The sequence below is a fragment of the Prunus dulcis genome, chromosome 6 (assembly GCF_902201215.1).
Source record: "Prunus dulcis chromosome 6, ALMONDv2, whole genome shotgun sequence".
Lineage (NCBI taxonomy): Eukaryota > Viridiplantae > Streptophyta > Magnoliopsida > Rosales > Rosaceae > Prunus > Prunus dulcis.
In genome coordinates this window covers 3,481,742-3,509,656 of record NC_047655.1, presented here as the reverse complement: position 1 = coordinate 3,509,656, position 27,915 = coordinate 3,481,742, and the positions used below count along the sequence as shown (strand labels likewise).

The 27,915-nt window shown below is 39.0% G+C and overlaps 4 protein-coding genes across 4 annotated transcripts; 1 reads left to right on the top strand and 3 right to left on the bottom strand.

The window, feature by feature from the left end:
* The first annotated feature begins 4,235 nt into the window (after positions 1-4,235).
* LOC117632409 lies at positions 4,236-5,118 on the top strand. The gene has a single exon (XM_034365872.1). It carries the CDS (start codon positions 4,323-4,325, stop codon positions 4,773-4,775), a length of 453 nt encoding a protein of 150 aa, XP_034221763.1. The 5' UTR covers positions 4,236-4,322; the 3' UTR covers positions 4,776-5,118.
* Positions 5,119-8,475: 3,357 nt separating this feature from the next.
* Positions 8,476-11,585, bottom strand: LOC117632178 (cation/H(+) antiporter 15-like). Its single transcript, XM_034365601.1, has 3 exons — positions 11,292-11,585; positions 9,927-10,931; positions 8,476-9,811 (listed from the first exon to the last, which is right to left on the bottom strand). The coding sequence occupies exons 1-3, from the start codon at positions 11,502-11,504 to the stop codon at positions 8,585-8,587; spliced, it is 2,445 nt and encodes an 814-aa protein (XP_034221492.1). The 5' UTR covers positions 11,505-11,585; the 3' UTR covers positions 8,476-8,584.
* Positions 11,586-19,444: 7,859 nt separating this feature from the next.
* LOC117629738 (cation/H(+) antiporter 4-like) lies at positions 19,445-22,540 on the bottom strand. Its single transcript, XM_034362329.1, has 3 exons — positions 22,397-22,540; positions 21,131-22,147; positions 19,445-20,557 (listed from the first exon to the last, which is right to left on the bottom strand). The coding sequence occupies exons 1-3, from the start codon at positions 22,538-22,540 to the stop codon at positions 19,445-19,447; spliced, it is 2,274 nt and encodes a 757-aa protein (XP_034218220.1).
* Positions 22,541-27,093: 4,553 nt separating this feature from the next.
* LOC117629733 lies at positions 27,094-27,639 on the bottom strand. The gene has a single exon (XM_034362309.1). The coding sequence runs from the start codon at positions 27,637-27,639 to the stop codon at positions 27,094-27,096; it is 546 nt and encodes a 181-aa protein (XP_034218200.1).
* Positions 27,640-27,915: the final 276 nt, after the last annotated feature.

Below are 27,915 nucleotides of genomic sequence, written 5' to 3'. Positions count from 1 at the left end.
ATGAGAAATATGAGCCATATAGTGGTAGCCTTGGCTAGCACTCAGAGATCATGTTGCGATACATTTTCTAACAAATCCTTCATGATTTAGACGGTTCCAAAATTGGAGCTACTTGCTTGGACCAATTCTCCTTTGAAATTATTACATGCCTAACTTATTGACAATCCATTGGCTGGGGTTATAGTTTTCAAGTAGACATAAGATTTAAAGGAACCAAACCCAAAGAAGTAATAGCTAGGAAATGCTATTTGTCATATAATTTGACATCTTATGATTTTGTCAGACGACCAATGTAATTTTATATGATTAACGACTCAAATTAATAAAACAATAATATAATTAACATGCTAGATTGTCTCGTAAAAAATATCATTTTTCAGTTATCTGTAGTACTTATATGTACATAAAATGTATGCCCCTTTATATATATACACATCAATGATTATAAAAACTAACTTCGATTTACTTCTCTTGTACTATCGGGCTTTGCAATGTGTTGTTTTTAAAACCCAACAAATTTCAATACAGTAATCCCAATTAATCCATTAACACCAATAGGGAATTGAAAAGAATCACTTTTTAGATTCTATGTACTTCTAATTGGGCGATCGAGACCTGGATACAATGAACTGAACTTGAATTCTACCAATCCAAAAGATTTGTATAATCCATCAAATATTGTATAGCTTTGAGCAACAATGCCAGCTATCAAATATGCACCTAGGGATAGCAACCACTAATTAAAAGTCTCTCAAAAGTATATGAAGCATTAATTATATAAATAACTTTTGGCTCTATGTCTTGGAAAGCTTGTGTACAATGGGAATAACATTATTATTTTGCTATTTCGGTCAATCATGTTATGTCATACGTGATAATTGGCTGATGATAACAAAATAATGTTATCCCGTTTCATATAAGTTTTGTTGCTGAAGAGGTGGTGGTGAGAGCAAGTAATACAAAGGGAAGAGTTTGGATAGTAAAGTACTACGGCAGCTGTTAGGGGCAGTGGCTTTCTTCAATCGTACTCTAAAACCAATGATGATTATTCATCAACTATGCGATTAATAAAATGATTAACTTAAACCCAATAATTAAAAAAACTAGTCTTTGATTAATAAATTGTGCTTCCACCTTGGCTTCAGTGTAAAGACAGACTTGCCTCACGTTGTTCAATTATGGATGGCTTCTTCTAATTCCTCCTTCAGTCTTGTTGTGTACATGTTGAGGTTTGAGGATAATTACAATTTTAGATTGAATCCCACATCGATCGGGAATCTTATGGCATGCCTCGTGCGTCCCTTGTTAGCAATCGATTATTGTAAAGTTTCGTTTCTGTTAAGGTCGGTGCCTGAAACGTCAGTGCCATGAAGCTTCCTAGTCCAAGCTGTTTGATGTGGCATAAGATAAGATGCAAAATTACAAACCATCCACACGAGCAAAGACACATACTCTAATCACTTGTCTTGTCATATATACTGGCTAGCTAGGGTTCGAAGTACCTTATTGACTAGATTATTTAGTCTTGTACTTGCCATACCCATCTGCAGCTACCAACAAAATATTTGATGTTTTGAGATCATACTAGGAGTGCCTAGTCCATTTTCAATTATTAAAATAACTTAATCACTGTTTTCCTCCTTAGACTCGAATGTTGGTCTCATCTCATTTACCCTATGAAACTTAAATTTGCACACTAAACCCTTCAGAACCGTATTCACTATCCCACTTTACCATTTTTCGTCAACTCCGTCTACAAAATCGTTATTGAAAGCTAGTATATATATATGTGCGAAAAGACAACTAATTAACTAGCTAGTTAATTAAAAAACCCATGGGGACTTGTTAATTATTATTTTGGAGATCAAGGAAAAGAACATGTAGTTTGTTCGCATTAGTAATGATATAATATTATTTGTAACATATGATGGTCTTTGCAGAGTTCAAATATAAAATTACTGCGAGATACTCGAGCAACAATTGCACTAGGTGACAAAGAATACTAAAAAGATTGATATATCTAGAATGTTGTGATACTTCAAGTTTGCATGTATTGTGCGAGTTTGTGTTCAGCTATACTTTAATTTGGCCGGTTGAGGTTTAGGGTTTGATTTCAGTTATATAAAGTAAGTGCACTGAACCTCATTGTCCGGAGCCCTATATGACAAATTTTCATCACTAATTTGAAGGATGTTTTCACCTAATTGATGAACATGGTTGAATAGTAGCATGATTTTTTATATTTTATATTTTATTTTATACAACTGATTCGAGAGAGGAAAGAATTAAACAATGTAATACAAGAGTAATTGCTTTTAACTACTTAATGAACTACAAATTCCTTGTGAATAATTACATAACCTGACGACTCTGATGAAGGACGAGCTCAACAACCCTAATGCTCAAGTCATGGATATGGAGAGTTAATCACAAGCTCAAGACTTAATCATTTGTTAGGGATTAAAAGAAATCGAATCCTTTAACTGATCATAAATTCTAACATATTTCCTTACATTTCATCATACAATTGATATGATTTTGAGGAGGGTAATGTATATTGCAAGTGATCTCTCAAGTTGTACATATTTCTTTACATTTCATAATTACCTAGTTTATACTATTAATTCACATATTTGGAAAGGGGTATTCTAGTATTTAGGTTATGCATTCACATATTTGGCTAAGAAAAAAAATATATATATAAAAGACACCTGTTCTAAGAAGACAGCTAGATTCTCTGGCCTTTTCTTAACAGAGGGTCCAGAGTTATAAGAACTTCCTCACCGGCAGTGCAGCTAACAATGTCACAGACCAATGAAGTCTCAGAGATTAAAAAAAAACTCGAGACAAGTGGCTGTTATGCTTTCTACTGAGGCCAGACGGGACCAATCATATGAGCCTGTGAAATTGGTCAGCTCACGTAAGGGTAGGATAATCATTTTCTCAAAAAATAAAAGCTTGTACTCTACAATTTCCATTCCGTACCTAATCACTTATAATTTGAGCATAAGCCAAAGCCATTATTTAAATCTGTCGTTTCCAATCTTAATGCCTATATTCGCGATCGACTCGTCATTGGGTCATGTTGTGGGAGCCACATACACAACTCCTCTTCGTATTTCTTATATTTCCAAATACACCCTTGGAGGTCTTTATACTGTTTTTTTGCTTCAACATTATATAAGAGGTAGAGGTAAGGATAGGGGGTACTTAAGACCCTAATTAAGCGTTAATCTTGTTAGCTAAGATTGGTTTGCTTATTCTCTTTTATCATGGCTAGTGTTTCATTTGTTATGATAAACAAATCACCGCATTTATGAGATTTTAACGAATTTTTAAGAAATATTTTATTATTTTATTTGTCTTTTGATTGAAGAGAAAGACGTGAGGGGATAGAGGTGAAGAATAAAAAGGGAAAAGAAATAAAAACTAGTTTCTCAAAAAATAAGATAAAAATAAAATGATTTAAATAACTATTATTTTCAATTTTGTATATTCTTCCTCATATTGAATGTCACTTTTCTAAGTTATCTTTTTAACATTCTAAAAATGAAGCAGAATTTCAGGAACTTTTTATCCTTCTTTTAGAGGCACTAACATATAACTAGATCAGAATCACATGTTATATGCAACACAAGAGACTATTCACATTTTACATGTAGCGCAAAAGCTAATTCACGTATTACATGTAGCACAAGAGACAATTTATGATTTTTTTTTTCTCACAATCGTAGAGCCACTGTCAGAACTATAACGCTTGAGTCGCATATAAACAAATGATCGAATTAGCTTTTGAAGACATTTACAAATTTGTCCATAAAATACTAAATTCAGTTAATATTTGATTGTCAATTACACCTCAGTTAACAAAAGAAGAAAAAACGCCTAATTTGACCAACTTTGGCTTCCACTTTGAAACAAAGAAACCCTAGCTAGCTTCAGCACTTCCCAAAAGGTTCATTAATTCTTAAGCACTTCCCAAAGGTGAATGCAAGTAATCTCACATCATCAATTGTTTAGAAGGCGGCTTAAGTTAATTAGCTCACGGAAGCAAGGGCCACCCAAACCCAATCCCACACAAGAAGAAGACCAAAACCCAAAAAATAAAATAAAAATCACCAAGAGGCCAATTTGGTCATTTTCTAACCCAATTAGCTCTGTTCTGTTCTTATTAGATGTCAATATTTCTATATATAACACACAGCCAGTCCACCCCTCCATAGCATTCAATTCAACCTTCCAAACCAACCCCAAAGAAAAAACAGAGCAACCCAAAAAACAGAGCAACCCAGAAAACAGAGTGAGAGGTCAAAATATCTAAAATGGGCAACAGTCTAAGGTGCTGTTTGGCTTGTGTGCTACCCTGTGGAGCTCTTGACTTGATCCGGATCGTCCATTTGAATGGCTACGTAGAAGAAATCTCACATTCTGTCACAGCCGGTGAGATCCTCGAAGCGAACCCAAATCACGTTCTGAGCAAACCCAGCTCCCAAGGCGTCGTTCGTCGTATTTTGATACTCTCACCGGAGACGGAACTCAAGCGGGGCAGCATCTATTTCTTGATCCCGACTTCTTCTATACCGGAGAAGAAGAAGAAGAGTAAGACTAGCGGAGTTAAGAAGCCGTCGAAAAAGAGCACTAAAAACCACAGCGAAAGTACCGACCGCTACTTAATGGAGATTGTCACTGAAAAGAAGTCTTCGTCACGGCGGGATCGCCGGGCCGGCCGGGCCACAGTATGGCGGCCTCATCTCGAAAGCATCACCGAAGACTAACAAATTTTTTTTCCGGTGATGGATGGGGGGGGGTTTGGTATTTTCTCTTGTGGATAAAATGTGGTTTTGCTGGTTTTTGTTTTTGTTTTTTTTTTTGGGTCTGCGTATAATAATGGCAGATTCGGAATTAAATTTAGTGTTCATGAGGTCATGATCTGTTTGGTTCTCGAGAAAACTGAAAAATCATGGCATACTGGCAGTCTTGACAGAGGGAGAGAGATAGAAAAGAAATGTGCGTTTGTACGAAAACAATTGTATGTACACCTTCAAGTTTGTAAGTAGATATGTTTCTTCTTCTATTTCTCTCTTTTCTCATCGATCTCATGTTGTGTGTGCAGAAGCAAATAACTGGGCAGCCTATTGCCAAAACAAAAAAAACAGAGAGAAATTTCCATTATAGTTGAATTGAAGTGTGTGTTTAATTTGAGCTTTTTGGCATTTCAAATAAATAAATTTATATACATGTATAAAATAATAAAAAATAGTTGCTTTCTTGCAGTCCATAATTCCATTTACTTTCATTGAAGGCCAGCTGAAAATTGATCTGTTCTCATAATTTGTCCAAATGAAAAATTAATTTCTCTGGAAATTTATATAAAAAGAAAAAATAATATTGCTAGAAATTTGATTGTGTTTTAGTCAGATCCATTTCCATGACTGACTCGTAATTTCCTATATATATTCCATTATTGTTGTTATTATGTTATATATACTTTTAACTTCTTAATATTTTTCTTATTCTTTTTTTTAAATACAATACCAAAGTCATTGGCCAGTATTGCAAGATTCATTATTTTACTTTAATCCTATATATATATATATATATATCATATGTGACTTGACTTCAGCAGAGAATAGTTGGCATGCATATCAGTTCATCTACGCGGTATTGTAGTGCAGCTATGTATACATGCATTATTATATACTATACTATTATTTGAAATAATTGATTGTAGAATTTAGTTAAAAAAAGAAAAAGGAAAGGAAAAGAAAGTTGATGTTTAGTGAAATATGCTCAGGCTTTTAGTGTGCTTCCAAATAGTTGTGGGTTCAAACCTCCATAATAATATTTGTGCGTAATGTGCATGCTAGTCCTGTAAACGCATTTAATTAGCCAACAAATGGAGGGAATATATCGGGGTAACAACTTGTGAAAATACATATGAATAATAAATTATATATGTCTTCATTAGGGTTAATGATTGTGAGCTCTAAATTTATTCCTAATTAAACCTAACCCATTGGCTTAACAAATTGATTAATCAACAAATGATTATAGTATATATCATGGAATTAATCTCTTCTTCTTCTTCTTCATCATCTTAGTTGACCAAATTAGTTACATATACTTAAAAAAAACAATGAATACTGATATTGAAACAACAAAAGCTTAAATCACAATACATGTAAAAAAAAGAAAGATGGTATGTTCTTTTATTTATTAAAACAGTTTGCGTGAAATGCTGGAAAACTCCTAGAAGAGAGAGAGAGAGAGAGAGAGAGAGAGGTGTTTGATATGCAGGACATGAGCTCCAACCCTTATATTATTATGAGCATATTATCTTATTAGCATAAATCCAAAAGTTTTGAATGGCTACATCTTGAAGCTACCTAAATTTAAATGCAAAACCAACCTGGCAAATCTTCTTAGCTAAACCTATTTCGTATAATTCAGTCCTCACATCACATGGATTCCCATAAAATATTACATAAATGATATTTATATATTAATGTTTTGGACCACAAAAGTACTGCATCAGTTTCTAGCTCTTTTAGATCAAAGATTTCAGTTTAACCAGTTGAGTTTGTAAATATTTTTAGCGAAATTAATCATGGGGAAGCATGTGAGATGTGGGTTTGGACCAACGAGACCTCGCCAGGCATTTAATTTTAATTAAACACATAATGGATTAAAATAGAAAAAATGAGATGAGATCCCAAGGAACATATAGGCATTGAGCCAAGAGATTAATTGTAGCATTGTTTTGGACAAGTTCACGGGTCCAGTCGCCAGTTCCCGGAGGAGAAGTTGGGTGAATCTCTCTGGATGGGAGACATCTAGTCAGTTAAAAAACTGAAAATGGCTTTCTCTATGCGTTTTTGGGGATGGTGAGTCTAACTTTATATTGTCCCAAACCTTAATTATTCTTCTTTCACACCGTAAGAATCTTAAATTAATTGACCTTACATTATCTCAATTTCAATAAGAAGTTGTAACTAACTCGTGATGTAGTTGTATCTTTTCTTAATATTGAAAGAAGTTTCAAGTTGAAATATTATTTGTTGATTAAAAAATAAAATTTTGATTCTTGTTGTTTCATTCTTCTAAATGAAAATAAATCGAGATTTGGCAATATCTCATCCGTTGAAATACATGAAATTCAAAAGTAGGCCTAAATTATTATGAAACAATGAAGAATAAAACTGATTAGGGATTCAAAATTTTGAACTTTGTTTTTGTCATTGAGGATTACTCATCTTATAGAAAACAACTTAAGAGAATCTAGAAAATGCAACAAAGATACCTTGCTTGGGGGAGTAATTACTACAAACTACTAGATCAGTGGGTCCTTTGCTACTTCGAGAGAGAGAGAGAGAGATTTAAACTCATATTCATGAGTAGAATCTTCCAAAGAGACTTTATGCAATCAGCTGTGAGAGCAGTAAACAACCAATTAACTAATTAATACAGAGATTAATTCCTTGGTATTCCAAAACATTTTTAATTTACATGGTTTTGGGAATATAGCTAGCACTAGTAGCGCATCCTATCTGTCCTGTCCCCATGAGTTGTTAAGAACTCAACATCCAAAAGTTGAGGGCCAGTGGTTTATTTGCTAATTGCTTGGCCCTATTTTCTTATTACCCCATAATGTTTATCATTTTGTCACAACTGATATTGGATTTTTCCTATATATATAAAAACTTTTTCTCTTCTTTGCTTTTTGGATAGCAATGTGTGCCTTTTATTTGCTTCTTTTGGTGGTGGGATAGGAATTGGTGGGTCCTAGTCCTCAATTCCTGCCTTTGTTGCCCTACAGATACTTGACAATCATCTCTCAATTGGCCTTTTCCTCGATCTTGTCTTGTGGTATAGAGGTTCTTTAATTCATCTTTGTACCATTTTATTGTCGGGCACAAAGTTGTTTAGGATATCAATGGTCTAAGATCCCAATTTTAAATTGTAATTTGTGCTGTGTAAACGTCTAATAAATATATATGAAACTTATTTAACCTTCGAATTTTAGTCTATAATCTATTGGAAGGGAGAAAGATATTGGTCAAGAATTGAAATATGGGGTGAAAGAGGATGGGGAATATAACACACAATAAACTTTTAGTCCACTTGCATATTCAAATGACAAGAGTACACATAAAAATGATTTCCCAGATTTCATATTGTTGATCTCAAAGTGGAGATCTACCTCAATTAGATGAATGGTACATATAACAGTACTCATAATTTTCGTATGCTTTCCAAAGATATAAAATCAAACAAAATTTTCCATGTGTGTATAATGAATAAGAAATCTAGGTAGAAAAATTAGGTTGATATATATTGCAGTAGAAGCTATTCTGTACTTCAATATGTTTCATTTCAGTTTCTACAAAAGTATAATGTACAAGGTTTATACAATTTGAGAAAAAGAGCAAATAAAACTTACAAGAAACATGATCTCTATAGCTAAGCTAGCTCATATTCAATAACCCTATATAACCAGAATTGTTGTACAAAGCTATCCTAGTTAAGCAAAAAAGTGAAAGCAACAGCAAATTTCCCTTTCCTTCTCTACTGTACATGTTTGTCCCTAATAATCAACTGGGTGCACTCTATCATCGCGAGGCATATCCACAACAGAAAACGATCCTTCTTTCCCTTTGGACTTAAAGCTGCTGTCAGATACCATCAGTCGATCACTTCCAAGCATTTGTTGCTGCACCACCAACACTGAGACATCACAATTGGAATCTGAAGATGCCAGCATGTCTCCGATGAACCCAAGTTCCGGAAACTCATTCCATTCTGTGAGTCCCATGAACAACGGTGAATTGCTATCGTGACGTCTCCCAACCAAAATTAGGTCATACAATTTTTCCATTGAATTTGACCTGATCACATTGATCATATCCACACTATCTTTAACATGTTCCTCCTTATAAACATGTTGTTTTCTCCCAGCAATTGCTGTCTTACACTTGCTGATTAGGACCATATCGTGATCTCTATGCACACTGTGTTTCATATTATGGTCTACCAGTCTAATGACCGTGAGGCTGACATTAGGGTGCTCCGCCATGCGCATAGCATATGCCAATGCCTCACGGTCGTCAGGTCCTTCTACAAAGATCATCCCGAAATTGTACAAATTTTTGCATGAAATAGTAACGTTGGTGTTCAAGGTACCACGATCGAGAAGAATCCCAACCGAGCATGGGGAATTTCGAAGAATGTTTTGATTCACAGACCTAATAGGATTATTGTCCAATACCCCTGCGCCACTTAGCTCGTTGAATTGCTTGTGGAATGGGATTAGGACCATGGAAGTCCTCTTCTCCAATGCCAAGGTGCAAACATCATCATGCATTGTGGCATAGGGAGAAATGGCTGTCAAGGCATTCATTATGAGACCACCAGAGCTATGTTCCTCATATAATCTGAAGGCATTCACTATACGATCCGAGTCATGGGACTCAAAAGTTCTGGCACTCCTTTTCCCTGGCCTATGTGTGATGAGGACTGGGGCAGTTCTGCCAGAGAGTCTGATGAGGTGAACGACATAAAAGAAAATGGGGGTTTTGGGGGTTGGATTTGAGACCTCAAGAAGGTTGATGATGGGAGGGGTGCTGTCTTCTTGGTATATGCAGGCCAGCATTCGAAGCTCGGCGTTGGGCAAGGCATGTTCAATTGTCCTCCTTCGCATGGTGGACATGTATCTCTTGGATGGATCGTATAGGAATTTCACCACCGGGGTTATGATTGCAGTTGAGACAAGTGCTGATAGAGCCATGATACTAAAGGATTCTTCGTCAATCAACTGGAAACAAATAATTATTAAGCACAAATGAACAAGCATATATATATATATATATATACACACACACACACACATGTAAATTATAGTTAAAAAGGTGGAGTGGAGATATAATTACTTTGAGGAACATTCCATGTTGCAAAGTTATAACGTCAATGATGCCTTGAGCACTCATGATGAGGCCTAATGAGAATGCATCAACAGCAGGCATTTTGCAATAGAGTGAAGGCACCACAGTTCCTATGAGCTTACCACAAAAGCTACTCACAGTCAAGAGCTCCACAACCCAAACAGTCTTCATCTTTATCAAAGAGAAATTGATCCTTGCAGCACCGAACACAAAGTAGCTTGGCAATAGAATCAAGGAGATATATGAGTCAAGTTTCTCCACCAAAGCTGATCCCAACGGTGGGCCTTCTGGTACTGCCAGGCCCAAAATCATTGGGCCCAGCATGAAATGCAGGCCCATAACCTCTCCAATAAGAGAACAGGACATAACCATGACAAAGATGTAGCAAATGTAACCTTCTTTAAATGGTTTTCCTTTACGTGTTTGTGCAACCATCCATAACATGATGGGCCTCATAATGTAGACTATGAGAATAAACATGCAAAACATACTTATCCCCATAAAGGGTAGGCTAAATTTATTTCTCCCAATTAAGCTTTGCCTTGTTGCGAAGGCCAAACTGAGGCAAGCAAAAGAGAGCACCCCACTGACCATTGAAGAAGACACAGCCAATCTGCCAATCTCTGAGTTGAGGAGCTTCAAATCGGCCAAGAGGCACGCGATGACGTGGAAGGAGCTCATGGATTGAAACACAGCTATGATGATTATGGACTTGTGTAATTTTGGTTCCATCGTGACCGTTCGCTGAAGAACTAAAGCAAACCCCATGTTGAGTATCAGAGGCACAAAGAAAGCAGAGATGCCTATGACCAGGGCTTTCCTCCCTGTTTGTTTGACCACGCTTATATCCATTTTGACTCCAACTAGGAATAAGAACAACATGACGCCAAAGAAGGCAAAGGTTTCGCTGATGTAAAAACTTTTCATTGGGAAAACAGTATCTGCAAACACATTGCCTCCTCCTAAGACTGATGGCCCCAATATGATACCTACCTGATATATATATATATATATATATATATCACATATAAAATTGGTTAAGAATATATATATATATATATATATCATCAGTCATCACATATAAAATTGGTTAAGAGAAAAGGGTGTTTTAAAACACATATCAATTTACATTATCCTGTATATTATGGATATATTATATTGACATTTGGTACGTAGATATTTTGAAATATCAATTGACCAAATATCGAAAATCTACCAGGTATTGTAGATTAGTATTTGGGAAAATGGTAGTGCCACCATTTTTTCATTCCCTGTGTGTATCACGTACTTTAAAATGGAAAAAAAAAAAAACCAAAACATTGATTTTGAAATGTAAGTAGGATAGGAACGTACGAGCATTTGTGAGGTGAAAGTACTCTCACCAAGAGGGTTGAGAATGAATTGCAAGAAAGAGGTGAGTAAGGCAGATATAGAAAGCTGTACATAGAGAATCGTAGTCGGGAAGTCCAAAGGGTTATCACCAAAAAAGAAACCCTTTGATCTTGACCCTTTCTGGGCGTGGCATACCCAGGTGCCATTAGACAATGCTTGTGTTTTATTATTCATTGCTATCGAATTATTCAGAAGCTCAAGGCAGCTTGCATCCTCACCAAAATGTTATCCAGAGAGAGAGAGAGAGAGAGAGAGAGAGAGGGAGGGAGAGATGTAGGCGCACATGCATGCATGGATGAGAGACACACAGAGTGCGTAAAAGCTTGGAGGAAGCAAAGTATGGAGGTGATGGATAGGAGGATGATGCGGGCTGGTCAACCTTTTAAGTTGGCTCTTTGAGCGTTGCCCTTTATTTGAAGGTCAAAAAGACTGTTCACCACAGGTTTGGTTCAAGTAGCATTGGGCGTTAGAGGTGGAAAACGTTTCGAATAATATGATTGTGCATAATATATGTCAAGGGTGACAACAATTGAATATGAATATATATATATATATATATATACACACTCAAATCGTAGTTCTGTAAGTTACATGATAAATTATACCAGTAAAAGAGAGTTTTTCCTTAGAGGCAGGTATTATAAAAATGCTCAAATTTTGAATCTGAACAATAATATCTATCTTAATAATCATAAGTTACACCAACTAGTTTTCAATTTAGTGACATATTTCTTTTGAATATTGAAAGAGTCCACAAGTTTGAATCATTCCTCTTCATTGATAAAATAAGGGTAAACTACAGTAAACCTCCAACTTATAGGGTCATTTACGAGTTCATACTCGATTTTCGGGATATTTGCCAGTACATACTCAAAGTCACGGAAAGTCTACAAATTGTCATCTCCGTTAACCAAACTGTTAGTCAATCTGTTAAATGCTAATGTGTCAAAAGTGGGACCCTTTTTTGATGACGTGGACTTCCACGTGGACCAAAAATTAATAAAAAAATATTTTACTGTTTAAATTATTTATTATTGTTAAATTAAATTTAAAAATTAAAATTAAAAATCTGGCAAAAATCAAAAGAAATTTTTTTTTATCTTCGTCTCTTTCTCTTCCCACCCCCTGGCATCTCTCTCTCTCTCTCTCTCTGGAACTTCCACCATTGCCTGACGACCCACCAGCAACCTCCCATCATCCCACCCAGCCAACCCCCACCCTCCCTTCCTCCGACTTAACCCTTCATCGATCCACCCCAAACCCACCTCCAATGCCGTTCTCTCTCTCTCTCTCTCCCCAATACAACCAAACTCCACCTCCCTCTGCTTACCACGAGTTGCCAATGAAAAGATTGATAATTCTTATATATTCAGAATAAAAATAGAATGAGGTACAGAACCTTTATACAAATACAATAGCCAATTAGGGTGCTGGTAACTAGCCTAAAAGGATCATTCCTTAATATACACGTCTACATAAAAGGAAGGAAATAAACTAAATATCTGTACAGATCAATGATTAATACTCAGAATCAATCACGTTGATTTAGTTGGGATTTTACGCTCCTCAACACTCCCATTCAAGTTGGAATGTATGTTGATGATTCCTAACTTGCTGAGTAAAATCGCAAATTGTGGAAGACTCACGGCCTTTGTGAATATGTCTGCTGGTTGTTGTAAGGTGGAAATATGAGCCGTTTTGATCATTCCACTTTGAACCTTTTCTCTTACCAAATGGCAATCAATTTCAATGTGTTTAGTCCGTTCATGAAATACTGGATTCGAAGCAATGTGGAGCGCTGCTTGGTTGTCACAATATAACTTGACTGCATGTGAATGCTTAATGCCTAAATCTTGCAAAATATATCGTAACCAAGTAATTTCGCAGCAAGCGGCAGCCATGGAACGATATTCAGCTTCGGCACTAGATCGGGATACTGTGGTTTGCTTCTTGGTCTTCCAAGAAACCAAAGAATTGCCAAGAAATACACAATACCCGGTAGTAGAACGTCGAGTATCACGACATCGAGCCCAATCCGCATCACAAAAAGCATTTAATTGAATTGGACTGTTGGCAGAAAGAAAAATACCTTGCCCTGGTGCACGTTTGACATAGCGCAAAACCCGATAAGCTGCATCTAGGTGTGGTGTTCGTGGCTTATCCATGAACTGGCTTAGAGTGTGAACGGCATACACCAAGTCAGGCCGGGTAATTGTCAAATAGATCAGCCTCCCCACAAGCCTTCGATACGAAGATGGATCATCAATGTAGTCGCCATCATGTTTGCTAAGGGACAAATTCTGCTCCATGGGTGAATCGGCTGGTTTTGCACCAAGCTGTCCTGCATCCTCTAGTATTTCAAGTGCATACTTGCGTTGTGAAAGGGCGATGCCTTTGCTGGAATGAGCAATCTCGATGCCAAGAAAATATTTTAGTTGACCAAGGTCTTTCAATTTGAATTGTTGCAGCAAGTATGACTTGGTTGCTTCAATGTCTTGTAAACTATTCCCTGTCAAAATGATATCATCCACATAGATGAGTAAGGCAGTGAATGTGGCACCTCGGGTTCGGACGAACAATGAATAATCTGCCTTCGATTGACGATAGCCCGCTTGCGTAAGGGCTGTGGAAAGTTTAATAAACCATTGACGTGAAGCTTGCTTGAGTCCATACAAGGATTTATGAAGCTTGCATACACGAGTCTCCCCTTTTCGTCCGAATCCAGGAGGGAGATGCATATAAACATCTTCATCAAGATCACCATTGAGGAAAGCATTATTGACATCAAGCTGATGAAGATGCCAACGACGCGTGGAAGCAACGGCGAGAAGGAGGCGAACGGTGACAAGCTTTGCAACAGGGGCAAAAGTTTCCCGGTAGTCCAAACCCTCAACCTGACTGTAGCCTTTTGCCACCAAACGTGCTTTATACCGATCAAGAGAACCATCAGGATGAAGTTTGACCTTGTAAACCCACTTACAACCAATGGGTTTCTTGCCGGGGGGCAAAGATTGAAGAGTCCATGTGCCATTAGCTTCGAGGGCAGCCAATTCTTGGGTCATGGCATGACGCCATTGAGGATCATGAGCTGCTTGAACATAAGAGGTGGGTTCTTTGACCGCTGAAAGAGAAGCACTAAAAACACGATGGTGTGGGGACAAACGGTCATATGTAAGGACATGAGAGAGAGGATGTTTGGTACCTTGGGGTTCAATCGACGCCGAGTTAGATGATGGGAGAGACCGGGCAGGTAATTTTATGTTGACATGATACTGCTGAAGATAACTGGGCATGGTGGTACGCCGGGGCAGGGGTGGAGATACCGGTGCGAGAGGAGATGGAGGTGCTGGAAGCACGAGATCAGGTGCTGGAAGTGCAAGAGCAGGTGCTGGAAGTGTTTCCAGCGCGGCAGGTGCTGGAAGTGGTTCCAGCGCAAGGTCAGGCGCTGGAAACTGTGAACTAGGAGAAGGAAGTCCAGGAGTTGGGGCATCATCAAAATGGGTGGGATGAGAAAGTGGGAAGACAAGAGAAGAGTCGGTGGCGGAAGATGGAAAAGGGAAAGTAGTTTCATGAAAGATGACATCCCGAGAAATAAAAATTTTACCCGTAGTGAGATCATAAACCCGATAGCCCTTTGTGCCATATGGGTAACCAAGAAAAATGCAACGTGTGGCCCTAGCATCAAATTTGGTTGGACGTAGATGATGAGTAGAGGCAAAGCACAAACAACCAAAAACCCTTAAGTGGTCATAGACTGGGGGTTTTCGAAAAAGGACTTCGTAGGGAGTTTTTCCTTTAAGAACTTGTGTAGGAGTGCGGTTGATAAGATATGTGGCAGTGAGTATGGCATCCCCCCAAAATTTCTTAGGAAGTTTGGCTTGGAAGAGTAAAGCTCGGGCAACATTGAGAAGATGTCGGTGTTTTCTTTCGACTACTCCATTTTGCTGTGGAGTGGAGACACAACTAGTGTGATGTAAAATCCCTTTATCAGAAAAAAATTGTGTCATTAGAAACTCAGGTCCATTATCACTGCGAACAATTTTAACATGGGAAGAGAATTGTGTTTCAACAAGATTGATAAAGGTAGTGAGCTTTTGGCGTGCATCTGATTTGTGGTGCATTAAATAAACCCATGTACATCTGGAGTAATCATCTACAATGGTTAAGAAGTATTGTGCCTTAGTGATGGAAGGAACATGATAACCACCCCAAATATCAACATGAATTAATTCAAATGGCGCAAGTGAATTAATAGAACTCAAAGGAAAAGGATGGCGAGTTTGTTTAGCTAAAGGACAAACCAAACAATCATCAATGTCACAAAATTTCATGTTTTTAACAGAAAGAGAAAGAGCACGTAGGCTTTTATTTGAAAGATGACCAAGGCGTTGATGCCAAAGTTGAGAAGAAGAAGGAACAAGGGCTGAAACGGAATTGCACCCAGCTGTCTTCGCAGTATCAAGATAGTAGAGACCTTCCCTCTCAGTTCCCGTCCCAATCATCTTCCCCGAACGTCGGTCCTGAACAATACAAGATTCATTAGTGAACATGGCAAGACAAGAGGGGCTTTTGGTGAGCTTGCTCACAGAGATTAAATTTAATCTAAATGAGGGAACACAAAGCACATTATGAAGAATAAAATCATCCGAGAAACGGATAGTGCCGATGTGGGTGACATTGACAAGGGCATGATCAGGAAGGTACACTTGACGATTAGAGACTGGAGTGCATGTAGTCAACAACTTAGGCGAACAAACCATGTGATCGGTGGCACCAGTGTCAAAAATCCAGTTGAGTCCACCAACGAAAGCAGAGGCACATAAGGTGTTACCTGAGAGATCGCTGGTGCTGGAAGCAGTGCTAACATGATTAGCCAAAGCTGTGGGCTTGTTTTGATTGAGGAGAGCAAGGAAGCTCTGGTATTGTGCTGCGGTGAGGTTGTATGTTGGAGGAGCTGCAGTTGCCACAGGAGTGGCATCAACATGATGGACCGAAGGAGAAAATGACCCCCGACGACCTTGAGAGTCACTGTTGCCGCCAGTGGATTGAGCCTTCTTCAATTTGCGGCATTGGTCAATAGTGTGCCGACGCCAACCACAATAATCACATTTAAGATGTTCTCGACATGTATCAGAAGTGTGTCCTGTGGCATCACAACGTTCACACTTAAGATGAGGGTTTTTAGGTGAGAAATTTCTACCAGAATTTCGAGGACCATGAACGGTGAAGGCTGCGGCGTCAGTGACTGGTGTTTTCCCGAGGGCATGAGTAGAAATTGCTCGTTGCTTTTCATCTTGGGTGATAAGGGAAAAAGCTTTGTTGACTGCAGGAAATGGGTCCATCAGTAGGATTTGTCCTCGAACTCCAGCGTATGCGTCATTTAATCCCATAAGAAATTTCATGGTCTTTTGGTGCTGGTGGAATTGGAACATCTCTTTGGCTGCTCCGCAGTGGCAAGATGGAAGGGAGCAAAGTGCATCTCTCGCATCCCATAAGCCCTTCAACTTGGTGTAATAGGCACCGATGGTCATGCTTCCTTGAACGCAGTCATGAATTTCTTGCTCAATGTGGAAAAGATGGACACTATTAGCGTGAGAGAATCGTTCCTTTAGATCATTCCATATGTCGGACGCAACATCGTTATAAATGATGCTCGCACCAATATCCGGGGAGATGGAATTGAGGAGCCAGCTCTTGACAAGATTGTTACACCGTGTCCACTGTTGGAGAGTTGTGGAAGAACCATGTAGAGGCTTCTTGAGGGTGCCATCGACGAAACCTTCTTTGTTTTTGGTGTTGAGCGCCATGAGCATGGAGCGACTCCAGGTTGGATAATTTTCGTCATTCAGGAGTTGTGTGACAAGGACAACCCCTGGTTGATCAGAGTGATGGAGGTAGAGAGGATCATTAGGATCATCATATTTGGGTTGCGCAGGCTGGGCTGAGGCTTGGGAATCAATTTTGGGTTGCTCGGGCTTGGCTGAGGCTTGAGGTGATTCGCTGTCGTTGATCGCCATGGAGGTTAGCGAGAGGACAGGTTAGGGTTTGTTTTGTGTAGGTAACCTTAAGCTCTGATACCATGAAAAGATTGATAATTCGTATATATTCAGAATAAAAATAGAATGAGGTACAGAACCTTTATACAAATACAATAGCCAATGAGGGTGCTGGTAACTAGCCTAAAAGGATCATTCCTTAATATACACGTCTACATAAAAAGAAGGAAATAAACTAAATATCTGTACAGATCAATGATTAATACTCAGAATCAATCACGTTGATTTAGTTGGGATTTTACGCTCCTCAACAGCCAACGACAAAATCAACGACAAAACCAACTCCCAACCCAGATTCAGATCTATTTGAAATAGAAAGTGAGCAAAAGCAAGCAAATTTGAAGTTGGGAATTTGGGAATTAAACAGAGCCACGGACTGGTTCATCACAAAATCCCAATTGATACTAACCAGAGTGAAGTGGTGATAATGACGGCACCCAAAACCCGCGAAAAATCAAACCCCCTTCGGAATCAGAACCAGAAGCAGAGTGCTTTGAACCCCAAAAACACTCAAGAGCCCGAAAAATGGATCCGATTATTGCAGCAAATGGGCTCTCGTTCCGAGACGAGTTCTCAGGCCGCAGTGGCCACCTCAGGCTCGAGCCTCTTTCTACCGAAGAGAGCTCCAACCCCGTCAATTCACTCCCTAATTTCATTCTGGTCAGTCTTCTTTCCCACTTCTAGCAATTCCGCTGCAAATTTTCTTCCGATTCTAGGGTTTGGCTTAGTTCTAATTTTGCAGAGGGTCTGGGGATGATGGATATTGTGAGGCTGAAAGGTTTGGGTTTGAACCTGGTCCAGAGTTTAAGTTCATATGGGTTTTGTGTCCACCCAACCACGGCTCTGGAAGTGGGATGATGATATGGGGGTGGGGGAATAAGGATGGGGTCGGGGACAATGAAATTTTGTGGGTGGTCGGGGGGAGCGAGCTGGGTTGTTTCTTTACTTTTTGGTAGAGGAGGTCAGACGGATGGAGGGTTTGGTGGTAGAGGCTGTGGAGAGAGAGAGAGAGAGTTTTTTTAAATAATTTTAAAATGATTTAAACAGTAGAATAATGTTTTTATTAATTTTTAGTCAACGTCATCAAAAAAAGGGGGTCCTATTTTTGACACGTTAGCATTTAATAGACTGACTAACAGTTTGGCTAATAAAAAAGACAATTTGTAGGTTTTCCGTGACGTTGAGTATATACTGATAAATGTCCCCAAAATCAAATATGGACTCATAAATGACCTTATAGGTTGGGAGTTTACTGTAGTTAACCCATAAAATAAAGTGTAAGTCACAACTAACTAATATAATTATTAAGAAAAATTAGGTTTTAGACATAATTAACTTTATTAATTAATTTGTAAGATATTGGATATTTTGGTTTTAGTTTTAATACCTAGGAAAAAACTACTATTTTGGATTAGCCCAAAGAGAGGCCCAGATTCGTTGGGCCAGGTAAAAAATAACAACTGATAAGACAATTCTACCCTTCTGATAAGACAATTCTACCCTTCTGGTACAATTCTACAATGGCACATGTAGTAATTTTAGGGTTGTTGGATGTCCTTTTGGTAAAATTAGGTGGCTTTGGTTTTATATTAATTAAGCAAAATTAATTATCTTTCTTCCAAATTAGTTAAGTTTTTTATGGGTTAAAACTAAAGAGCCCTAATTATTAAAATCTTCAGCGTGGTTATCTGTTTCTGTTGTTGCTTAATGTCCAATGTCTTTTTAAAATAAAACCAATGTATCGACATTAAAAAAATAATATTAGCAGAGAGTTCGGACTTTCAAAATTGTGGTAATTAAAGCGAACAATCCCCTGTGAACTTTACACCAAAAAACATTTGATCGTTAAACCTAGGTTTAAAAAAAAAATTGAGTAAGGGAAAAAAATCCCAAAAATGAGGAAAACTTGAATATTCAAGCCCTCACTTAATCATCCAAAGACAATGGTCAAGGTGATGAATATTGCACTTGAACATCTCTACATATAACTTAAATTTGTGCCGAGTGAGAAGGCTAGAAGGCCAAGAACTCTTGCACTTGGGCAGCCAGGGTCAGATTTTATTTTGTCACCATCCTTTGCTGCTGTACCACAAGAATAGAAGCTCTACAATTGATATCTGGAGATGCAAGCAAGTCCCCTACAGTCCCCAGCTCTCGAAATTCAGTCCATTCTGAAAGCCCTGCCGTCTGAGGGGACTGTACATTATACCTTCTCCCTACTATAATTAGGTCATACTGATCCACAATAGACCGAAGTAATAAAGCTGTCTGAGGCCCATCTTTCACAGCCTCCTCCAAGTACATCACAAACCGCTCATCTACATCATCATCTCTAAAATACTTCAACCCCTCTGTATCAAGATCCCAATCCGAGCCAACAGCTTCATTAGTCCTGGGAACAAGCCGGATCACAGTTAGGCTAATCGTCGAGTCCTTGGCCATTCTTTTGGAAAATGCTATTGCCTCCCTGTCATCTTTACCACCCAAGAAGATTATTGCCACCGAGAAGGATGACTGAGGTGATACAGTGGAGGTGGATCGGCCTAAATGGCTGCGGTCTACAAGGATTCCAACAGAGCATGGGGCTCTATCTAGGACACTGCAATTTAGGGTCCTGATGTTGATGTCTTCTGACTCCACAGACCCGTCAATGGACCATCTCCGGTGAAATGGGAGCACGATTAGGGACACAAGCTTGTCCAATGCAAGGTGGCATATGTCTTCATACATGTATTTTGGTGCAGAGATTGCTGTGAAGAGGCTTAGAGAAACAGCCCCTAGATTTTCCCTTACAAACTGATTGAAGTAAAGAAGGATATCGTCTGAGTATGAAACATTGGAGACAGAGTTTTTGTGCAATTCGTGGGAGATGAAAATAGGGGAGGCCCTGCCAACTAATTCAATAAGGTGAAGAACATAAACACCAATGGGGTTCTCTTTAGATGGACATGCTGCATCAAGTAGATTGATGACTGCAGGCATATTAGCGGACCTATGAATGCAGGCAAGTATTTTGAGCTCAGCATTGGGTTTCAAATGCATCATATTTCTTTTCTGGTAGCCTGCGTATTTCCTTGAAGGATCATAGAGGAAATTCACTGCGATCGGTACAAGAGTTGCAGTCACTAAAATGCTAGTAATTGCCAAAACATAGCTTGGGTCATTGATGATCTGTGCGTTTTTTTTTTTTAAAAGAAAAAAGTATTAGAGACAGTGGTTAATAATGAAAGGGAAAAAACAAAACAAGTATGATTTTGCTGGGAGAGGAATCATAAATATTTTCTTACCACATTAGCTCGTTACATCATACATATTTACAACAATTGTTGTGTTTAATTATTAATTAGCCTCTCCGCAAGCGTTGCGCTTGTGAGAGGCTTTTTTTTTTATTTTTAAAATTTCAAATTTATTTTAGAATTAAAAAAGATAATGGGGGTAGTTTTGTTCCATAAAAAGAGGATCCATTATATGATTTTTCTTTAATTTTTTTAATTTTTTAAATATGAAAATGTGTGAATTTACCATATTATCCTCATTTAATTAATAATTTCAATTCTTAATGTTTGCATTAATCAAGAACATTTTCTGATATTTTGAATGTTTTACCATTCTCTGCCTTTTGCTTTATATATATAAATATAGATACAACTTTTGTCACATAATGTAGCTAATGTGTTTAATCATTAATTACCCTTTTACTAAGTTCTAGAGACAACGTTGGATAGAGAAAAGAGGGAGGGGTACCTGATTGTCCCTGAAATCGGTATAGGCGGCAAGGTTGACAATGCCTTTGCAACTCAAAATGAGAGCAACTGTCAATGCATCACTGAAGGGCAGGTTGCAATACAACGGAGGAACAATGGAGGCTAAGAATTTGGTCACAAGAACGAGGACGATAAGGATTCCATTGATTTGCGTGAATGCGTCAGTTTTAAAATAACTAAGCCACGAAAAGTCTACCCTCATGGAACATGTAGTCACAAATATTGGAAGAAGCACATCAGAGACGAACAAACCGAGGTTGGCTTCAATGGCTGATCCCAATGGTGGTCCCGCTGGGACAGCCAAACCAAGTATAAACGGACCAAAATGAAAACTTTGGCCATACATATGCGAAAGCACCCCAGATGAAAGCACAACGACGATGATGATATTGAGATAGGCTTTTTTGACAGGCCTGTTTTTAGGGGTGTGCCTGATCACCCAGTACATTGCCGGTCTGAGTATGGACGCGACAACAATGATATAGCCAATGCTTGATCCTATGCCCAATATAGTAAATCTTGACCATTCCTGTTTTACCATTCTAGCTGTTGTGCCCACAAATTGCAGGAACACACTACAAATGTCACTGACCAATGCTGCAGACATGCCTAATCTCCCTATCTCCGAATTCAAGATCTTGAGGTCCTCAAGAAGGCAAGCAACAACCGGAAACGGAGTCAAACAATGTGATGCAGTCACAAATGAAAGCTTGAATATTTCTTGTTCAGTTAGGTTAAAGTAAGAAGAGGTGAGCTGTGTTTGGACAAGAATACCGACTACTAAAGGCACCACGACACAGGCAACACCCGTGCACAAGGCCTTTTGCCCTGTCCTCATTATCATTCCCAAATCCATTTTCACTCCAATGAGAAACATAAAGAGCCCATAGCCAAACTCGCTCAGCACACCAATTATTTCTTGGCTTTGTAGATTAAAAAGGTATTGCTTCAACATTGGTAATTTCCCAAGGAATGTAGGACCGAGGATTAGGCCTGTCTGCTCAACAAAAATTCATCTCAAGCATTCAGTAACAATACAACTAAGGTAGTAATACTGCTCAAATCAAAGGACAAAAGAATAATAATGCATATATGTGTGTGTGTGTCAAAAGAGTAATGTTATATTTACCAACTACATTGCTATCTTGTAGAAAAAAGCACGTACGATAATTTGGGTGGTGAATCTTGGAACTCCGAGATAGCGCAAAATGGAATAGAAGGCTTTCGTCACGAGAAAAATTAAGACCATCTGCATCTCCAGATTGGGAAGGGTATGTGGCATCCCAGCAGCTGTATTGTAGTTTAAAATGCCCTCCGAATGTACGTTAGCAGGGAAATCAAGACACTCAGTAATATTCTTGGGGGCTAATGTCAGGTTGCCCGTCGCCATGGTTTCGTGCCTGGCAGCCTCTTTTGATCCAAAAGGCAAAGGTGGGGATGTAAAGTCAATATGTAATGCCTTGAGAATATGTAGGCATATGTAACAGTGATGAGGTTTGTTTAACGTTCCAGCATATACAGAAAGCAAATTTGTTTAAATTCAAAGGGTTTGAACTAATGTGACAGAGAGGAGTAGAAACACGGAAATCAAAGGCAACCAGAGTCAGTTGTATCGGGTTGGCTCGCGAATCTGGTATTACTGGTAGTGCATATGGAAACATCCTAACTTCTTTTTCCTCAACTTTCTTTATATCATTTCCTACAAAAAAATATGAGGTCCATTGTAAAACCATATGACTCATTTCATGTGACAAATTAAGTCCAGGAAAAACTTAACTGGATGACTCATTTTAATTTGTTTCTCACTTTTTTTTAATTTTTTTTTTTTTAAAATATCCAAATTTGTTGGTAAAGTTAGGTTGATATTGCAAATATCCATGGCATTTCCAAAACAAGAAAGGGGGAACAAATTTCGTCCAATTCTTTATGAAATATCAGTTTCTATTATGTAGTATTAGTAACACTACTTCAAAATTGAGAATCTTATGTAAAAATTTCTAAATTCTAAAATTATTTCCCAAACTTATTCTTTATACCACGAAATTGTTAACAAAAGGGAATTTTTTTTAAAAAGTTCAAATTCATAATTAGAGAAATTGTCAACCACCATACCTGTTAAACAAGGACTTCCCTCTTCGTTGAATCATTGAGAAAAAATTGGCTTTATTGTTGGAGAGTCTTACTTTTCAGAGTTCATATACGTGAAATTAGCTTAAATGTGTTTTATTTCTTAAATATATTCAACTAGGTTAATTGGCTTAGACTGTTCGTTCAATGAATAACTTGACTTTTTTTATTATAAATATTCAGCATAAAATTTTTTTTAATAAAAAAAATAGTATATATATATATATATATATATATGGATATATATATATATATATAGAGAGAGAGAGAGAGAGAGAGAGAGTTTGTTAAAATTAGAGGCCCTTTTGGTGGGCGTTGGCGGCCACCTTTGCTTGCTTAAGCCCAAAACCTCCTTTTAAGTTGACTCTTTGAGCGTTGCTCTTTTAAAGCAAAAAAGATTTCCAATAATATGATTAATTGTACACACACGTATATGTATAACTCCAACTGACTATGAATGGTTACACAGTCACCATCGACTTTTCTACATATAGCATAATTAAAAAGGTGATAAAGGCAAGAGATTTGTAGTTTGAGTGGTTATTAGTAATTATTCATGCATTTGAGATCTTGTGTTCAAATACCCTCTCTCTTAATATTAGCTTGTATTAAACAAAAAACAAAAGAAAACAAAAAATACGATAAAGGACATAATATACTTAAAACCTAACCTAATCCATCTATACAAAATCACCACAAACGCTTCCACATATGCTTTAGAAAAACACTTTACACCTATCATGTATCATTCATCTCATTCCATCCACAACTTGCCTTCAATAGAGGTAAGGCTCGTCCCCTGCATGGGAATGTCGGGGACATAGCGCTTGAAAAAGACTCAATTGAGTTTGCACTCGAAAGTAGCATGCCTTCAATAGAGGTAAGGCTCATCGCCTGTATGTGTATGTCTGAGACATAGTGCTTGAAAAATACTCTGTTGAAGAAGCACTTGAAAGTAATTTGTCTTCAACGAAGGAAAGGCTCATCACCTGTATGTGTATGTCAGGGACATAGCGCTCAAAAAATACTCTGTTGAAGAAGTACTCGAAAGTAAGTTGTCTTCAAAGAAGGTAAGGCTTGTATCCTGCTTGGAACCAAGCTGGTAAGCTGCAACTCAAACAATAGCCTTCTCTCGTTCTTTTTCAAGCATACCAAGGTTGACTTTCATTTGCTTGCAGTTTTGGTCAAGACTGCCCACCTCAATGCTCATGGATGGAACTATGATGTGTGAGGCGATGATTGCTTCGGTCCCATAAGCCAGGGAAAATGGTGTCTCGCAGGTCGATCTCCTTTTGGTTGTGCGGCCCATAGGACTCCTGGTAGCTCTTCGACCCATTTTCTTTATGTGCCTTCCATTTTTTTTTTCTGGTAGTCCAGCACGATCTTGTTGGATGCCTCTGCTTGGCCATTGCCATATGGATCCTCGTCAATTTGCATCAAGTTCGGCTGCTCAGCCTTTTCAATGCTTGGTTGGTCAAGGTGCTCAACTGGGATGAAGCTTCTGAATAGGTATTTAGAGTTGATCTCAGGCTTGCCAGCGCGTCTGCATATGCGTTCTTTGCCTGGGGCACCTATTGGATGGTGAAGGTAGGAAATCCCTTTAACGGTTTCTTAGACTTTGTCAACGTACAAGATCATCCTTGGGTGCTTAGCCATATATTCTCCTGAGGCTTGATTTGTGATCCACTGGGAATCTGAGTAGATGACCAGCTTCTTAATTGATAGCTTTTTTGTCAAGCGTAAGCCAGCGAGCAATGCCTCATACTCTGCCTCGTTGTTTGAGGCTGGGATGCCAAGCGTAATAGCTTGCTCCAATAGGGTTCCATCCGGGGTGATGATGACGACACCTACTCCAGCTCCTTTTTGGTTTGACACTTCGTCTATGCGCAACTGCCACATGTCTCTGGATTGGTCGGGTTCGGTGGAGGAGGTCCTGTCTGCTCTCGAATTTTCCTTCTTTTTATTGACCAGCTTCTCTTCTTCAGCCGATGGAGTGAATTCTGCAATAAAGTCTGCTAAAGTCTGGGCTTTTATTGCAATCTTCAGCTGGTAGAGGAGGTCGTATTAGCTTAGCTCTATAGCCCACTTCATGAGTCGTTGAAAAGCATTAGGGCTGTAGAGGATTGATTTCAAAGAAAAGTCGATCGTGATGATGACTCGGAGAGCATAGTAGTAGGGTCACAGCTTTCTCGTGGAAACTACGAGGGCCAAAATAATATTTTCCAATTTCAGGTAGCGAATCTATGCATCGAGGAGAGCTTTTGACTTGTAAAATACCGGATGTTAGGCCCCCCGTTCTTCTAGGATGAGAGCTGATCTGACGGCCGAGTTGTACACTACCAGATATACGAAGAAGTCTTCACCAGGAACTGACTTTGAGAGCAGGAGAGGTAAAGTAAGTTAAGTCTTCAGATTCTGGAAAGCTACTTCGCACTCCTCATCCCACTTGTCTTTTTGTCCCTCCTTCAAAGCTTTGAAGAATGGTCTGCACTTGTCTGTAGATCTCGGGAGGAATCGGTTGAGGGCCGCTGCTCTGCCCTTCAGACTTTGTATTTCCTTCACTGTTGAAGGTGACTTCATCTCAAGAATGGCCTTGATTTAGCACGGGTGTGCCTCGATACCTCATTGAGTGACTAGGTATCCCAGGAATTGGCCGGACGATACACAGAACGTGCATTTACTTGGATTCAGCTTCATGCTACATTGGCGGAGCAGGCTAAATTCCTCAGTTAGGTTCTTGATGTGGTCTGCGTGCTCAGGGTTTAACCAACATGTTGTCTACTTAGACTTCCATAGTTTTGCCGATTTGCTAATTGAAAATTTTATTCACGAGCCTTTGGTAGGTTGCTCCGACGTTCTTCAGTCTAAAGGGCATTACCTTGTAGCAGTAAGTCCCTCTCTCGATGATGAAAAAGGTCTTCGTCTTGTCATCCTCGTGCATCAAGATTTGATTATAGCTGGAGTAGGTGTTCATGAAGCTGAGCAGCTGATTGCCGGAAGTTGTATCCACAAGCTAGTCGATTCTCCGCAATTGGAAGTTATCCTTAGGGCATGCTTTGTCGGTGTGATCGATGCAAACTCTCCATTTGTCATTTTCTTGTTTCACAACTAGAACAATGTTGGCTAGCCATTATGAGTAGAAGACCTCTTCAATGAGGCCGGCAACTAAGAGCTTGTCGATCTCGACTTCAATGATCGCGACTCGCTCGGGGGCGAAGTTGCGTCTCTTCTATGCCATTAGCTTATTGGCAGGATTGCCATGAAGCCGGTGATAAATGATGTTCGGATCGATGCTAGACATGTCAGATGGCGACCATACGAACATGTCTTTGTTGTTCTGGAGGAAAATGGTTAGCTCCACCTTCTCGTTTGGGCTTATTCGCGAGCCGATCTAAGCTTTTTTGTTTGGCTGGTAAGGATCAAAGGGCACTAACTCAACGTCTTCATCAGGCTTCCAACCTTCTTCAGGGGAGCCTTCCAAGCGAATTCCCTAGTCTCAATCCTTCTTATTTAGGTTCAAGCAAGAGCCGATCTGCGCTTGTTTGTCTTGCAGGCCAGGATCAGGGGGTACTAACTCAACGTCATTCTCAGGCTTCCAACCCTTTTTAGGGGAGTCTTCCGGGCGGATTCCTTCACCTTGATCTTGGCTCCTTGATTTTTATTACGGAGTAGTTATTCCCTTTCTTTCCTAGTCTACTCAACTATTAGGAATAAGATATACTTCTTTCTCCGTTTGTTCTGCTATCTTCAGATCTGCTTGACCTATAAGGGTGAACTGTGCTTGCTTGCTTTCTTCGTGGTGATACAGTCGTTGTCCTAGAATGCGTAGTGCCCTGCCGTCATGAAGACTTCTATCAGGGTTTGGCTCAGAGTGATTGTTTGCTCACGGTATAGCTCGTACTCGGCTAGCAAGCCCTTCTTGAAAGTCAAGGATCCAATTCTATCATCGCATCCTACAATGTTCGGCTTTTGAGCCTTGAATCTTTTGAGGTAGTCTTGAATAGACTCGTTTGGTTTCTTGTGTAGGTTAAAGATGTGGTTTGGGTGTTTTCTGACCGTCCAGTAGGAAGTGTACTTCTTTGTGAAAATGAGGGCAAATTCCTTGAAACTGCTGATCGATGTGGACGATAGAGTATGAAACCAGTCATGAGCTGCTCCATGCATGGTCATTAGGAATACCTTGCACATCACGGCGTCGTTTGCCTTGTACAAGATCATGGTGCTCTTGAAGTACTTCCAATGGCTCTTGGGGTCAGAGTCCCCATTGAATGATGTGATGGATGGCGTCGTGAACTGCTTCTGAGGTGTAGCCTGCTCCACCTCTTTAGTAAAGGGCGATGAGTTGACTCGATCAAATTCCATGCGTTGGGCTTCCTCTCGACATCTTATGCTTGCATGGCCAGTGGTTCGGGTTGGTGTCTTCGGTGCCTAGAGTGTCGCCGACTAACTTCCTCCTCAGCTTCCAATGGTCGATCCCATTGGTTGTTCTGCCAAGTTGTGCGAGCGATTTTCGTCTGCGAAGAATATTCGTCTGAAGATTTTGTCTTCCTCTTCGCTTTTTTTTCTCATCGCAAAACAATGCGGAGTAAAAGACCACACCAGTGTATGTTGGCCAAAGGCCCTCCGATGCTTAAGTTA

Excerpts from the sequence above, each read along its gene's own strand:
- LOC117629733 (XM_034362309.1), bottom strand. The coding sequence starts at position 27,639 with ATGGAATTTGATCGAGTCAACTCATCGCCCTTTACTAAAGAGGTGGAG.
- LOC117629738 (XM_034362329.1), bottom strand. The coding sequence starts at position 22,540 with ATGGCGACGGGCAACCTGACATTAGCCCCCAAGAATATTACTGAGTGT. Across the intron at positions 22,148-22,396 it reads CCAATCTGGAGATGCAGATG|ACAGGCCTAATCCTCGGTCC; the intron begins GTCTTAATTTTT and ends TTTGTTGAGCAG. Across the intron at positions 20,558-21,130 it reads CCGATTTCAGGGACAATCAG|ATCATCAATGACCCAAGCTA; the intron begins GTACCCCTCCCT and ends AAAAACGCACAG.
- LOC117632409 (XM_034365872.1), top strand. The coding sequence starts at position 4,323 with ATGGGCAACAGTCTAAGGTGCTGTTTGGCTTGTGTGCTACCCTGTGGA.
- LOC117632178 (XM_034365601.1), bottom strand. The coding sequence starts at position 11,504 with ATGAATAATAAAACACAAGCATTGTCTAATGGCACCTGGGTATGCCAC. Across the intron at positions 10,932-11,291 it reads CTTTCACCTCACAAATGCTC|GTAGGTATCATATTGGGGCC; the intron begins GTACGTTCCTAT and ends TATATATATCAG. Across the intron at positions 9,812-9,926 it reads AACATGGAATGTTCCTCAAA|TTGATTGACGAAGAATCCTT; the intron begins GTAATTATATCT and ends ATTTGTTTCCAG.